Here is a 13288-nt window from a genome sequence, read left to right as displayed (position 1 = left end):
AAAGATTAAAGAAAATAGAGTGAAGGACATATATAATAGAAAGAAAACAATTATAGGGAAGAAATAAAAAGAATGAATTTGCTTTTTTCGGGCTTTGTGTTGTTTTAGGGAAGTTTTTTCTTCCATAAGATTGACAGAATAAGCTGGCAGTTGTTATAAATGAAAAGATCACAATAGATACCTGGCTTGACAATAACTAAGGGCACCAAACTGAGATCTGCTACCCTGTTACCTCACTTGGACTTTCATGGAAACTGAAGTTTGAAGCTTTGGCTTGCAAGAGAGAAAGTTTTTTTATAATTTGACCGTTCAATTGTAGAATATAAAACCCAGTCAAGATTTACGTTGTTTATAACATCGTGTAAAAGCTTATTCCAAAGTTTCAAGTCGTCTCTCAACTTCTTCGACTTAAGTGTAATCTGTCCACACCGGACCCCTTTTCGTCATTTTGCCAACAGAATTGCAAGTTGATGGGCTCGACCTTCCTCATTCAAACATAATGTGAAATTACTGAACAAAAGCTGAACAGTGTTTTGTACCAGACAAAATCATCTAATGAGGGACCCTCCTGTGGTATTTTGCAGTTTTACAGAAGCGTTAGGACTCTTACCCCATTTTTCAAGAATAAGTTTACGTAAAACACATCACAATTTCTTCATGGATTGTTTTTCTTTCATTCTTTCGATCGTTCAGGCCTATTTTTGCAGCTTCGATTAAGTGTCAACACGATTCTTGATGGTTCCAAGTACAAGTTTTACTGGTGATTTTTTCACAATTGAAAGAGCAAGAACGAAAATGTAAAACTTGGTTTGTGACACCAAAATCTTTCTTATTTTCAGGCCGATACCTTTCTTAATGCCTGGTCTTCAGGATTATTGAATCTCTACCTACCAAATATCCTCATTCTATTATCTGGTTGAAAGTTGTTGTGGGCTTGTTCAATCTGTTGTTTTTAGTCGCCCTGAACAAATCTATCGATGTCGGCGATTTTGAATATTTTTGTTATTGAATGAGAAAAATACTAAAAATTTGACATGTAAGGTTTGGGTTTGTGTACATAAGATGGCAACTTTCAAAAAGATAACAGATTTTAGTATCAGAACAAAAAGGCTTGTGTACCAAGTGTGTGGAGCTGTTATTAAATCGAATACTATAGGCCGCAAACTTCGGTTTAGGGGTAAATATCATTGCTCGTTCATATAGGCCACAAATAACTGGCGTTTTTTGGCAGTGATAGCCAACAATCACATGTTCCTACACGTGGTTGTCTTATAACTAAATTGATCGGTCCAAATCACCACATGTTATTTGATTGGATGTGCAGAGATTGACAGGTTTATTTTAGCCAATCATACTCCGGTCTGATTGATCGCGCGGTAAATAGGCAGATCCCGAGGGAATTTCTGCGCGTCGATTTTTGTACTAACCAGAGAAGCTACGACCAGAGTTTTTTAATAATAGCACAGTGTTTTTAATTTGTAGAAATCGTTATTCCAGCGTCTATGAACGGTTCTAATTCAAAAATCGTGTTTTTCGACAGTTGAAGTAATCAAAACGTGCCTTTTCAGAGGATTAGCTGCTATTTTTGAGAAAGATTAGCATCTTTAATGATTTCAAAGCATTAATTTTAAATCTGTTTTGATTGACAGCAACACGGCCTTCAGCAAAATTAATATCTTGCCTGACTCGAAATGTTTTTTTATTTTGGTTACGGCCAGGATTGTAGAGCCGGAAGGTCAGACCCTCCTTTTGATGGCCAGAAACCAAAGAGAAAAATGCCAAAGGCAAATTGAGGGGAATTGTCGGGTTTAGTACGCATAGAAACAAATTCTTGATTTACTGAGAGATTTGAATTCTCCATACCAAATTGTCTAATAAGTATTCAAGAATATGACAACGAACGTGCCTCGCTGCTAGATTAGACCTATTTTGCACGTTTATTTGGTTTAGCGGAACATATTTTATTTTATTAAATTCTATTTGGCTCTACAAAGAAGAACAATTTCGCTGCAAAATATTCACAGGTCTAGCATTTTAGCACCCCCTTAACCGATTTGCTGGGCTACAATTTTTAGGCGGAGGATCAAATTACAGAGCTGAATCTACGGAATAAGTTGAGTCTATGTTAGGCCAATGAAGCTATGGGTTAAGGGAAGCTCAATATATTTGACCGTATTGTTCATGCGAAAAGCCGGCGTAAAATTGTTGACAAATATTAAGAAATTTTCAAACTAGATAAAAATATAACGAAACGACAAAAATATTAAGTGCTATTATACAAAAGTTCCATCTAGCATCGAAAGGAGGATCGAAATGAGGAATTTCCCCCTCAGAATTACTGCATGTTTAGATTCAAAGAAGCAGTCAACGTCCTTGTTACGCCTTTGGACTACCTATAGAAAACTGCCCGTGACAGGTTCAGGGTGCCAGAACTAAGTCACGTGATGTTAGCGTTCATATGGTGCGAAATGCCTGGCTTAAATCAATGAATTGGCCTAAATTTAGTTTCTCATTAGGTGTGAATATGTCTAAATTCTGACATGTTTTCATAGCATACCGCAGAACGCGAGAGATGGCCGACATGTATTTCATTCACAAGCGCCTTCACATCGGCTTATGTGATTTCCGAGTCTTGTCTTTATTTCTATAGACTTTTAAAGCAGTTATCAAGGTCATCATAATCATCATGATCAATGGATTATCATAATAATAATCATAATACGAAACGTTATGGATCCGTGGCTTTGAGCTGGAGGAAGGTTACCCAAAATCAGTAGTTTTGGAAAGGACATGCGTGACTCGACAAAAGTAGGTGAAGTGAAAGGATATAAGTGTTATGCCTGAAATTTTATTTTTCCTGACAAAGCGAAAAGACAAATCAATTATGATTTACTTAAATTCCATTTCTAAGAAATTCTTATCTCTATATGCGAGGGAAATTTCGAGGAAGGCAAATAGAGCAAGGTTTAATCTGGAGCTGTATCATAGCGAGGGGGAGGCAACAGGGGGTTGAACGCCCGCTTCCAATGGCAAACAGATATCTTTGAAAAAGGGCATTTTCTTGCATTCAAAAGGGTGTAGACCCCCAATTTTCCTTGGCCGAACTCGCCTTTGCCCTCCCCCATCCAATCTTACCATCTTGGCTACGCTACTGATATGGAGCAAGGTTGAGCGGTTTTCTGATCATAATCACCATTGTCAATCATGATTATGATCGATCATAATCATTATAATCAATCATCACAATCAGTAATCTCTTAATCACTATAATCATCGCCATCTTGAATGTAAAATAGATTCAGTGAGGCATGTACCGTCCCAACACGACATAAAGCTTTTTAACCACGATTTGAATTAAATCAAGACCTTTGTGAATCTTTAATGGATTTCAAAGTGTGCACGCGTGTTCTGAGCAAAGAATTGACATGGCGTTCTTGGGCATTGTTCATTTAATCTGATATAACGATTTATTTCAACGGGGGATGCTTAGGCCCATTTTGACCGAGCTGATTCTTGTAAAGGATTCTCCTCGTGGAGGTTCTTCACATGCTGAATTCTGTTTAGATTTAAGCTAAGTATGCTTTCCGTTTTTCTTCAACCATAATGCAACAAGAATGCTACCTGTATCCACTGAGCAAAGTGGTTCAAAAACTACGATGTCTACTTCAAGGATTCCCTGTCCGCCTTTAACAGTTCTTTTGTTTGGGGTTTAGTCCGGGGGGAGGGGTTCTCCCATTATGGCCTGACAGGGGGGTCCGGTTAGGGTCAAAGAGGGCCAACGCTAAAATTTCAAAAAATTACCCTCAAATGGTAGTACTTTTGACAAAACCCCTCAAACAGTAGCATAAAAACCGAAATTTTTTCCTTGGCTCTAGACAGGATCGGCTGGTTGGCTCTAGACAAGTTGCCAAACTTTTATGGAAGTGTGCAACCATTATCTTCGGTGCCACAACATTAAAGGGGGAGGGGGAGGGGGAGGGCAGTGGCGGTTTTAGGGACTGCAGGGTACGGGGCCAAAACCATCTGCGAGGCCCTTGTTCTTTACAATTTCTATCTCTTTTCTTAGATGTGGGGCTCCTTTTGGCTATCATAAACACGGGGCCTAGGGCCATGCCCTTCTGGCCCCCCTTAAAACCGCCACTTTGGCGTGCCTACCCCCGCTTTGGCGTGCCTGAAAGAGATGGTGGTTAGTTTTAGTTAGATTTAGTTAGTTGGAGCATGGAACAAATAGTCACGTGTCTTTCGAAGAGATTTTAGGACAACACGTCCGTTTAGCGAAGAATATGTAATTGTAGAATACTGTTTTTTTGTAAATTGTTTTGCTTAAAAACATTATCTCCCATGCAAAGTAAATGAATACAGCTCTATGAAAACAGCTTTCACAATACGGCTGAACCGAATTTTACGTAGAAACGCCTACAGTATATTGATAATTATTTTTAAAGTTATTATAAGTAATGTTTTAATGGAACTAGAGAACTGCTTGCGTCATCGGGATTGAATGTTATGTACTTGAGCACTTGAAGGGTTTAGCATTCTGTCATGTGGCGCTGTAGAACATGGAGTTTTTTTCTATGTATCAATAGTTTGTTCCTTCCGTTATTCGTTATTTCCTTCTTATTTTAGAATTTCGAAGGGCAAAACGCTAACTTGTTCGGTGAAGACGATTCTGAGCTGCTGACAAGTTCAAGAAAAGCACTTTCTACGGCAAACTTTACAAGCGTCTCCGGTGAGTTTGTGACGCGTGTTTTTCTCGATCCCATCATTGATTTTATATTCATCCTTTCATTTCAAAACTGGGGCCTCCCCATCTGACACCCCCTTACAACTTACCCCCTGTACTAACAAATTTGCGTCTCAACTGATTATTCGCTCAGGATTCCCGCCGTTTATTGCATAATTTAAATCTTACCGCGAGGTTTTCTTTCGTGGGAATTCAAAACGCAACCCGGGGCCCTATCGTTACTCTGATTACAACGACGAAACAGTTGAAAAACGCCGTTAGAATTCAACGACTTTGTGCCGAATAAGATCGCCTTTTGAAAAGACCGAGGAAGAAACGCCGGGGCACCTCCGGCGAGAGGTGCCCCAAGCAGGGTGTATACATTTTATATAAAGGCCGATTTCCATTTGACATTTTTATTGCGCGCGGGGGGTAGCGCCCAAATCTGAGCATGCGTAGTTAAAATCAAGTGGTCTCGATTTTGCGTCCAGCTATGAGCGCCAGGAAGTTGATAGGGTCTCAACTTTTTTGTGCGCTCGGCCACTTGACAGCAGCACTTAACTACGCATGCTCAGATTTGGGCGCTACGCCCGCGCGCACAAAAAGTCAAATGGAAATTGGCCTTACAGATATTGCTTATAAGAATATTTAAGATGAGAATCATCCTATTTTAAAGAATATCATAAGAACATTGCCCAGCCTCAGCTCGCATATTTGTTTCTCCTTTTTTCAGCCGTTTCTTGTTTTGCCATGTTCATAATAGGGAATCGCATAGTAGAAATATCCTATTTTTCAAAAAACGTGGTTTTTATTCAAAGGCGGCGATGCTCCCCCCCCCCCCCATCATATCAGATTTGAAAAAATTAAGAATAATTTAAGAGTATATACAGGCTTTAAACGAAATTCTCTTGAGAATATCGAGGCTGGACAAAATTTACAGCATTCTTAAAGAGGGTGCAGCCATTTGTCGCGATGTGTACCTACTTCTTGTAAATTGTTCTTCAGAACCGCTTACCGAGTATACAAAAAAAGCCCCTCCCCCCAACCCCGGATTTGCCCTTGGTCCACACTTTCTTCTTTGCACACAAAGCGTTATAGAAGGAAGTCAAAGGCAACGTACCATCCTTGCAACGGACACCTGCATTCAACGGACAGTTCGTCTAGACTAACATGTGTCCAAATTCTGAAGATCTTTGTCCGGATTTTTAATTTCATAAATACAAATCAAGAGGAATCAATCTGCAATGAAATTTAATCCCCGGATTGGGTAGTACCGTTTCCATTTGTTTCAAGAGAATGGCTGTTAGAAACTTTTAAAAAGCACAGTGACATGTTGCGCTCCGTATTTCTCGGCTTAATAAAACTACAGTCTTGAAGTTGATTGACTCCTGCTTAAAACGATTTAAAATGAAAATTTCTGTTTACCGGTCTGTCATAAAGTGCTCGATGACGTATAGACAGAGCTGTACACGCTATTTGGTGTATAGAACAGGACGGTTCTAAGTTGCTACACCGAGTTTCACGCTCAATGTGATCATCAGGCATTTTGTATGCTTTTTACTAGACTATTTGTGTACAGAGGATATTGTCTAATAAAAATTACAGTTTACCGGTCGGTCATAAAGTGCTCGATTCCTTACAAGCAAAGCTGCACACGCTAGTTGGTGTATAGAACAGAAAGGTTCTATGTTGCTACTTCGAGTTTCACACTTAACGTAATCACCAACCAACAGCTTAAGCACACAACGATATTTGTGCATCTTTAATTTACCTAAATGTTCTGGACTAGCTTTATAAAATTTCTGGTTAGCTTGAGCAACTCAATTTGATTCCTGCTATCGTCGTTGATAACTAATTATGGTTTTTGCACCTGGCGATGCTTTGATTACTATGGAATCAGCCTTAATCCCAATCATTAATCACTAATCGTTGCTAATCAACTTAATCACCGAGATTATCATTATCATTATCGCAATTTTTCAAATCCCATTTAATCTCATCACAAATCCCAGATCCCATATCATGTTATCGCATTTTCTTGTAAAGCAGATTCAACATATCTCAAAAAAATACTCTCTGACATTGTCCCTTAATGAAAATTTCATCATTAAAACTAGTTTTAAACCCAAGGCAATATTGAGAAAACTTTAAAATATTGTTTTACAATGCTCCCCAGTTTTTTCTGAGTCCCCAACCTGTTTTTGAACCCCCTGCCTATGCTTTGAAGCCCCCAGCCAGTTTTGCGCCTGTATATAATATCAACTAGCTTTGAATTTATTCATACATACCTTTTCAATCCCCCTCTCCTTCTGGATTTCAGAAACACGTGCTTTTACGTCATATCTTCCATATTTTCTCAAAGCAGTAAATCTTTCTTCTTGGGGAGACTTTCGGTCGTCACCCTATTTTAAGCGCCAATTTCACAGCCTCTGTCGCACATTCAGCTCAATCGAACCGCGGACAGGAATTTGTAGACCACCTTCGATAATACTTCAGACAGCTCTGTTGTAAAAACACTTCATCCATTTTTTGGATGCTTTCTCAAACTGCGAGTTTCTCGCAAGCTCCTGTTTCTCTTCGACCTTACATTAAACACACAATCGATGACTTCTTCTTCAAACAACATTCTTAGCTTTATTCAACGTAGTGAATGCTCTCAATTGACGCAATTCAGTTAGTCTTCACAAGCGGATGCCAAATTCAGTTAGGCCAGTTTTTCACAGAAAACTTCTCGCCTCTCAATTTAACCGCATAAATACATTTCCACTCGCATCAAATCTAACATTAAGCTAGCCCTGTATTTGCGCTACAATTCGCTTCAAGCTAGCTACAATTTTCTCGAAACCAAAGCGAATGTACGTCTTGCTTCGAGGCGATTTTTTCTGGCTGTGACACAATATTTCTACCTGTCAGCGAAAATATTTAGCATCTATATTTTATAACATGAAATCAGCTGTTTTCCTAGAGAAAATATTCCTGTTTTCCTAAAGTTTCAGGTGTTTTTAACCAACAGGTTTGCCTTATCTTTCAGCTGTCTAAGGACATGTTCACCTGCCTATTAGGCCAAGGTGCGTTCATAGTGATCAAATTTTAGGATGCTGTCCGAACTCAAAATGTTTTTTTCGGATTATAAGATTAGAACTAGATTATCTATATCTGGAGTTGATCTGTATCAAGATTCAGCTATCAGTAATCGATTAGCTATTTTCATCCATCATTCTCATCATACCGACCAATCACCGGCAATCAATAGATTGATGGATCAATAATCACCATGCATCATCATTAATCATGCTAATCATATCGAACAATCATCTTCAATCAATGTATCAATCGATCGACCATCACCCTTAGTCGTTATCATTAATCACGCTAATCATATCGAGCAATCATCTTCAATCAATGTATCAATCGATAGACCATCACCCTCAGTCGTTATCATTAATCACACTAATCATATCGAGCAATCGTCTTTAATCAATGTATCAATCGATCGACCATCACCCTCAGTCGTTATCATTAATCACGCTAATCATTCTAGACATGCCGATCAATCACCGTCAATCAATAGATTGATCGATCGGTCATCATCATCAGTCATCAATCATCGTCATCAATCATGATCAATATAACTATTATTATCAACAATTCTTATCATTGTTATTATCTAGTCATCATAATGATCATAACCTTCGTCATCAACAATTAATCGTCTGCAATCATAGAATCATCATCAATTAATCACTCAATCATTATCATCTCTTTTAATCATGATTTATCAACAACCATGATTTTTTCCATAACCAACATTTTTATTACCGACTTTCTTTGGACAGTTCTTCCCACTTCTATATTTTCGATTCCATTCCCAGAATTGGTACGACTATTCCGAAACTTTTTCAAACAGCCCTTCCCTCTTAACCAGACAATTGCTCCCCAGGACAGTGCCAGACTTTCTTTTGCTCCATGCCGAAGTTTCATTTTCGATGTTTTTTCTGAGGTTTTCAAACAGCTGTTTTTCCCGTTGGCTGCACCGAGTGCAATCAGCTCTCTTTAGTTTTCGCTGTCTGCTGTTTGTCGGACAGCTCTTCCAACGATCGGACATCAACTTTTGTCGCTGGTAGGGTGTTTTCATAGCCATTGGGACGCAATTGGTTGTTGATTCGTCTGCTGTGAAGAGTCTTGAGTCGATTTTCAATTGCAAACTTTGTCTGTTGAACTTTTGTTAGTCTTTGAGATGTGCAACACCGACAAGAATCCATAGTGTCTACACTGAATTCTAGCAAAAACATCCATATCTCCTTCGCTAAGCGATGTTGTTTTAATGTTAAAAGACAAAATTTCTTATGGCAAAAACATCATTGATATCACAGTTTTAGTGACGTCATCATGGACCACAGTAGGCCCCAGGCGCCAGTAAAGGTCTAGTCTGGCCTGACTAAAATCAACACCGGGAACAAGAAAATGCTCACTCATCCTGATATGAGTTTCTTTTAACTTTGGCTTTATTTTGCCTTCTCAGTTTAAATGTTATTTGTTATGTTAGCTGAGTAATGAAGGATTTTTTAATGGGTATTCTCATGAAATACTGGATAATGAATTGCGTGATGCCTCTATTTTCAAAACCTCTGAAGAAAACGTTATATAAAAATTAGGGTTCCCAAAATTTTCGAAACCTCAGCTACAAGTTTTATTGCAGAGTTCTTCTTTATGAAAGTTGTTTTACCATCGTAAATCATATTAGTTATATCATGTTTCCTTATCATTTATATCCTAGTTTATAAACGTTAAAGATTTTATTTTATATATTCAAATATATATACTGTTTATTTCATATCATTTGTTCATAAATATCTAAGAATTCGTCTCTTTGGGGCCTCTGAATTGTCAAGTTTCGTTTATAACCCACTAAGCAAAAGTTGTTGATAAAATACATTTATATTTGTGAAAAAGTAATTCTTATTTTTAAAATACATGATAACTGAAAACTTTGAGTCGTAAACATATAAACATGTGTAAAGTTTACTGAGAATGTTGCATTTTCCCCGGAACCTACTCAATTGCATGTTTTGGCAAAACATGGAACTTTGTCCGTGCTTAATTCCTCGAACTGTGCGTTTTTCGAGGATCGAGGCATTAATTATGCATGACAAGCGGGGCAGATGTTTTTAAAAACTCACAACAGCTGTTGATTTTCAGAGTTTCTGTTAAATAATTAATTACCCACAAGGCATATCTTTTGTTGTACATAACGACCGTGTGCTTCGTGAAACACAAAAACAGACGTTAGGCTTATGGTGGATATATTTCCTTTTTGATAACTATTAAGCCATTTTAAGTTAACTTAAATTGAGGATGTCGTTCCGTCTTACCATTTTGTACCCTGTATATGATTTAAAACTATGTTATAAACTTTGATTATATTAACTAAAATTTTTCCGGCTTGGCATAAACTCTCGCGAATTTTAGTAAAACTAAACATCGAAATGTCGTCCGCGTTATACAAATGAATTTTCCTCGTTTTTTCCAACATGAACAAAATCAAAAGTTCCAATATTGAATTGGCCTAGGAACAAATTTTTTGTCTGGCTTGAAATAACTCGAGAGCACTTTATATTGAAATGAACAGGGCACCAAATTTCGTTTGGTTTGATGACTTTTTGTAGGATTTGACAGTTCACCCGCGTTAAAGGCTCTTGCGCAACCGGCGAGCTTTGCGACTAAAGAGCCTTTCAGTGCCAATTTTCTTTTTTTGTTTGGCTTGAAATTGATAATAAAGTTTCTCACAGTGTTGTTGATTTGTCATGAGTTTTTGGTGTCATCTCGAGCAATGGTTAAAATGACGGTTGAGTTTTGTTTAACTTTGCCATGAACCCTTTTAATCTTGCCAAAAAAAGTGAAACCACGGTTTGGTTTTGACCGCAACGAAATTCGGCCTAGCCCTAGAGGTTGTTTCTGGAAAGCGCAGAATATTATAGGAATAATTACAGTAAATTATGCTTGTATAGTTTAATGTAGTGCACAGTTTTATATTTTGAGAAATTGTTGTCGACAACTGGCCTTTTTCTCGTCGTTGTTGACATCATGAACTTTATCGCTGTAATTATTGCCATAATCATGATCATAATCATCGATCAATCAATCATAATCGCCAATCATGATCCACCAATCACAATGATCGATCATTGTCAATTATAATCATCAATCATGTTATCAATTACTAATCAATCATAATCGCCAATCGAAATCATCAATTTTGATCAATCAGTCACAATCATAAATCATGATTAATCAATCATGATCAATCAAAACCATCAATAATTTTCCTTATCATCATGGTCAATGTAATCGACCATCATCATATTAATCAATCATGATAAATCGATTGTAATCATCAGTATCTTGTTTATTTGCCAGGAAAGTCAAAAGACCCATTCTCAGCGATGTTATTTTCAGGAACTGGCCAGGTAAGTTCGTTAATTTCCAACTCAGATTCTTCTTTAATTGATTGAAGGGGGGTCACGTTCCCCAACCCTGCCCCCTGTCATTGGATACCCAGTTCATTTTTTGTTATGTATGGCGAAAGGTAGCTTGTTGTTTGTGATACGAAAAGAAGTTATTTCTTGTCCTTTATTCCTGCGGAGATGTTGGCAAATCCATTAATACTTTAGGCTCCTCGAATCGTTTTTCCAAGCCCATGGTCACTCCTTTCCGTCTTGGTAATTTCAACCTATGGTTTTCATGATGTCTGCAGTTCACGTCCCCTCGCTATAGTATCGTGTCAATGAATCGCTTCCATCTCTATTTTAGGTTTTTGAAATTTGTTCCCATAACCTGAAAGAGCATCATGAAATACCTCTAAATCTGCAAAATCAGTCAAATGTTCCACGAATTGACTGAGATATGTCCAGATGAGCACAAGCTCTTGCCCCATCAAACCTCTGTAATTTGGTCTCAGTTCATAACTTTATGAACTGAACCAAAATAACAGTAATCCCTTAGAAACTTCAAATCTTCTATTGGCCGTAGCTCACCCGATTTTTGACAAATTTAACTGATTTTGCATACCTGGGACTATTTCATGTTGTTCTTTCATGTTATGTGGTCCAAATTCTAAAATTCTAAGAATAATTTTTTTGTGACGTCAAACTTGAGAACTCTATTACAATTTTGTGTTATCGTGGCATACAATCGACTGAAAATGTCCAGATGTTATTCTAAATTTATAACACATTTTTACAGTTTCTGTTATTATCGAAAGCGATTGTAATGAAAATTCAAAAAGACTGCACTGTTCTTTTAATCGTGGGCAGGGGTTTTAAGCCATCAAGATTTTTAGCATTTGTGATTTATTGCTTTCCCATTAAAAAATGTTGAAAATGGAAGATTTAATTCTTGTTCTGTCATCTGTTATCTCGAGAAAACAAATGGCACGGTTCTAGATAAATATGTAAATGAATAATTAATATCCAAATTTTTAAAAATGGTTTTTAAAAAGTGCAATTATTGCTCAGCCCCCTTTTTAAAACTAACATAGACTTTGGGGTGCTTAGCCCTCATTCAACAAGCCAATATATGTTTGTTTGGGCAGTTTTTTACTTGGTAGTGTGGAAAATCCTTTTTCTATTTATTGTCCTAAATGCGCAATTCCGACAAGTATTTCAAAGTCGATGAATAGTTTGGATTATTTCATAAACACAACTTTGACAAAGCTTAACAATCCGGTGAGGATAATCCGACTACCCTCGTTGTCATACACATCGAAGAGTTTTATGACTGAATCATTGAATTACAGGTCATACTTAGGTAACTCGGTACCTTTAATGTGTTTATAAACCGTATTTAAAAACACACATACACGATCAAAAATATTTCTATGAATTTTCGCTGCCCTTCTGAAGCCTCCCTAGCAAGAATTCTGAGGAGGCTGCCAAAGAGCAGCGAAAATTCTCAGAAAAAGTATAATGCGTCATACAACACACGGGATCTCTTACAATCCTTGGCCCAAAAAGCCAGTGACCGAAAACATGAATTACAGGTCGCCTAGGGTCAGGGAACGCTCTCCTACGAATATGACATCCAGCAAAACATTATACCTATACGGGTTCTTCATGCCCGCCGAATCCTTAAAGGCTGTTGCGCAATCAACATGCTTAGCTACAGCTGTCTTGAGAAATTGATTGTCTTTTGTATTTTCATGCAGAACGATATTAGGCCGCTTTTGAAAAAAAAGTCGCAAAGCATGCCGGTTGCGCAAGAGTCTTAAACGCAAACGCAAGAATGTATGGTGTAATTTTGGGTGTGGCTTCTAGAAGTTCCCTCCAGCAAAGCTTAAACCCTGTACTCTGAAAAAAGTTGATTATGTTTAAAAATTATTGCTTTTTCACAAATGATTATTTTTTAGGGAATTGGCGGTTTCCAAAGCAATAGCGAAGTGGGAATGTCAAGTCCAGATTGTGAGTTGTTGCAATGATAACGTTCTGGAATCTTTGTCATTATCAGTCACTGTAATCATCGTCATCAATTATTATTCATCATAAATTAGCATTATCTTATCATAATTAG

The 13288-nt window shown here is 37.6% G+C and overlaps 1 protein-coding gene across 8 annotated transcripts in view; it reads left to right on the top strand.

The window, feature by feature from the left end:
- Nucleotides 1-13288, top strand: part of LOC135690198 (transcription factor 12) — a 56453-nt gene that overhangs the window by 14396 nt on the left and 28769 nt on the right. For all 8 annotated transcript variants that reach the window (XM_065207675.2, XM_089116252.1, XM_065207679.2 and 5 more), the window contains 3 exons: nt 4627-4729; nt 11141-11190; nt 13128-13179. In XM_065207675.2, the coding sequence (XP_065063747.1) occupies nt 4627-4729; nt 11141-11190; nt 13128-13179 (205 nt within the window). The remainder of the gene's footprint in view (nt 1-4626; nt 4730-11140; nt 11191-13127; nt 13180-13288) is intronic.

Source organism: Rhopilema esculentum, chromosome 1 (genome assembly GCF_057945365.1).
Source record: "Rhopilema esculentum isolate cy_ngs chromosome 1, ASM5794536v1, whole genome shotgun sequence".
NCBI classification, from domain to species: Eukaryota; Metazoa; Cnidaria; class Scyphozoa; order Rhizostomeae; family Rhizostomatidae; genus Rhopilema; species Rhopilema esculentum.
Note: the sequence above shows the minus strand (reverse complement) of the source record. Positions and strands in the feature narration are given on the sequence as shown.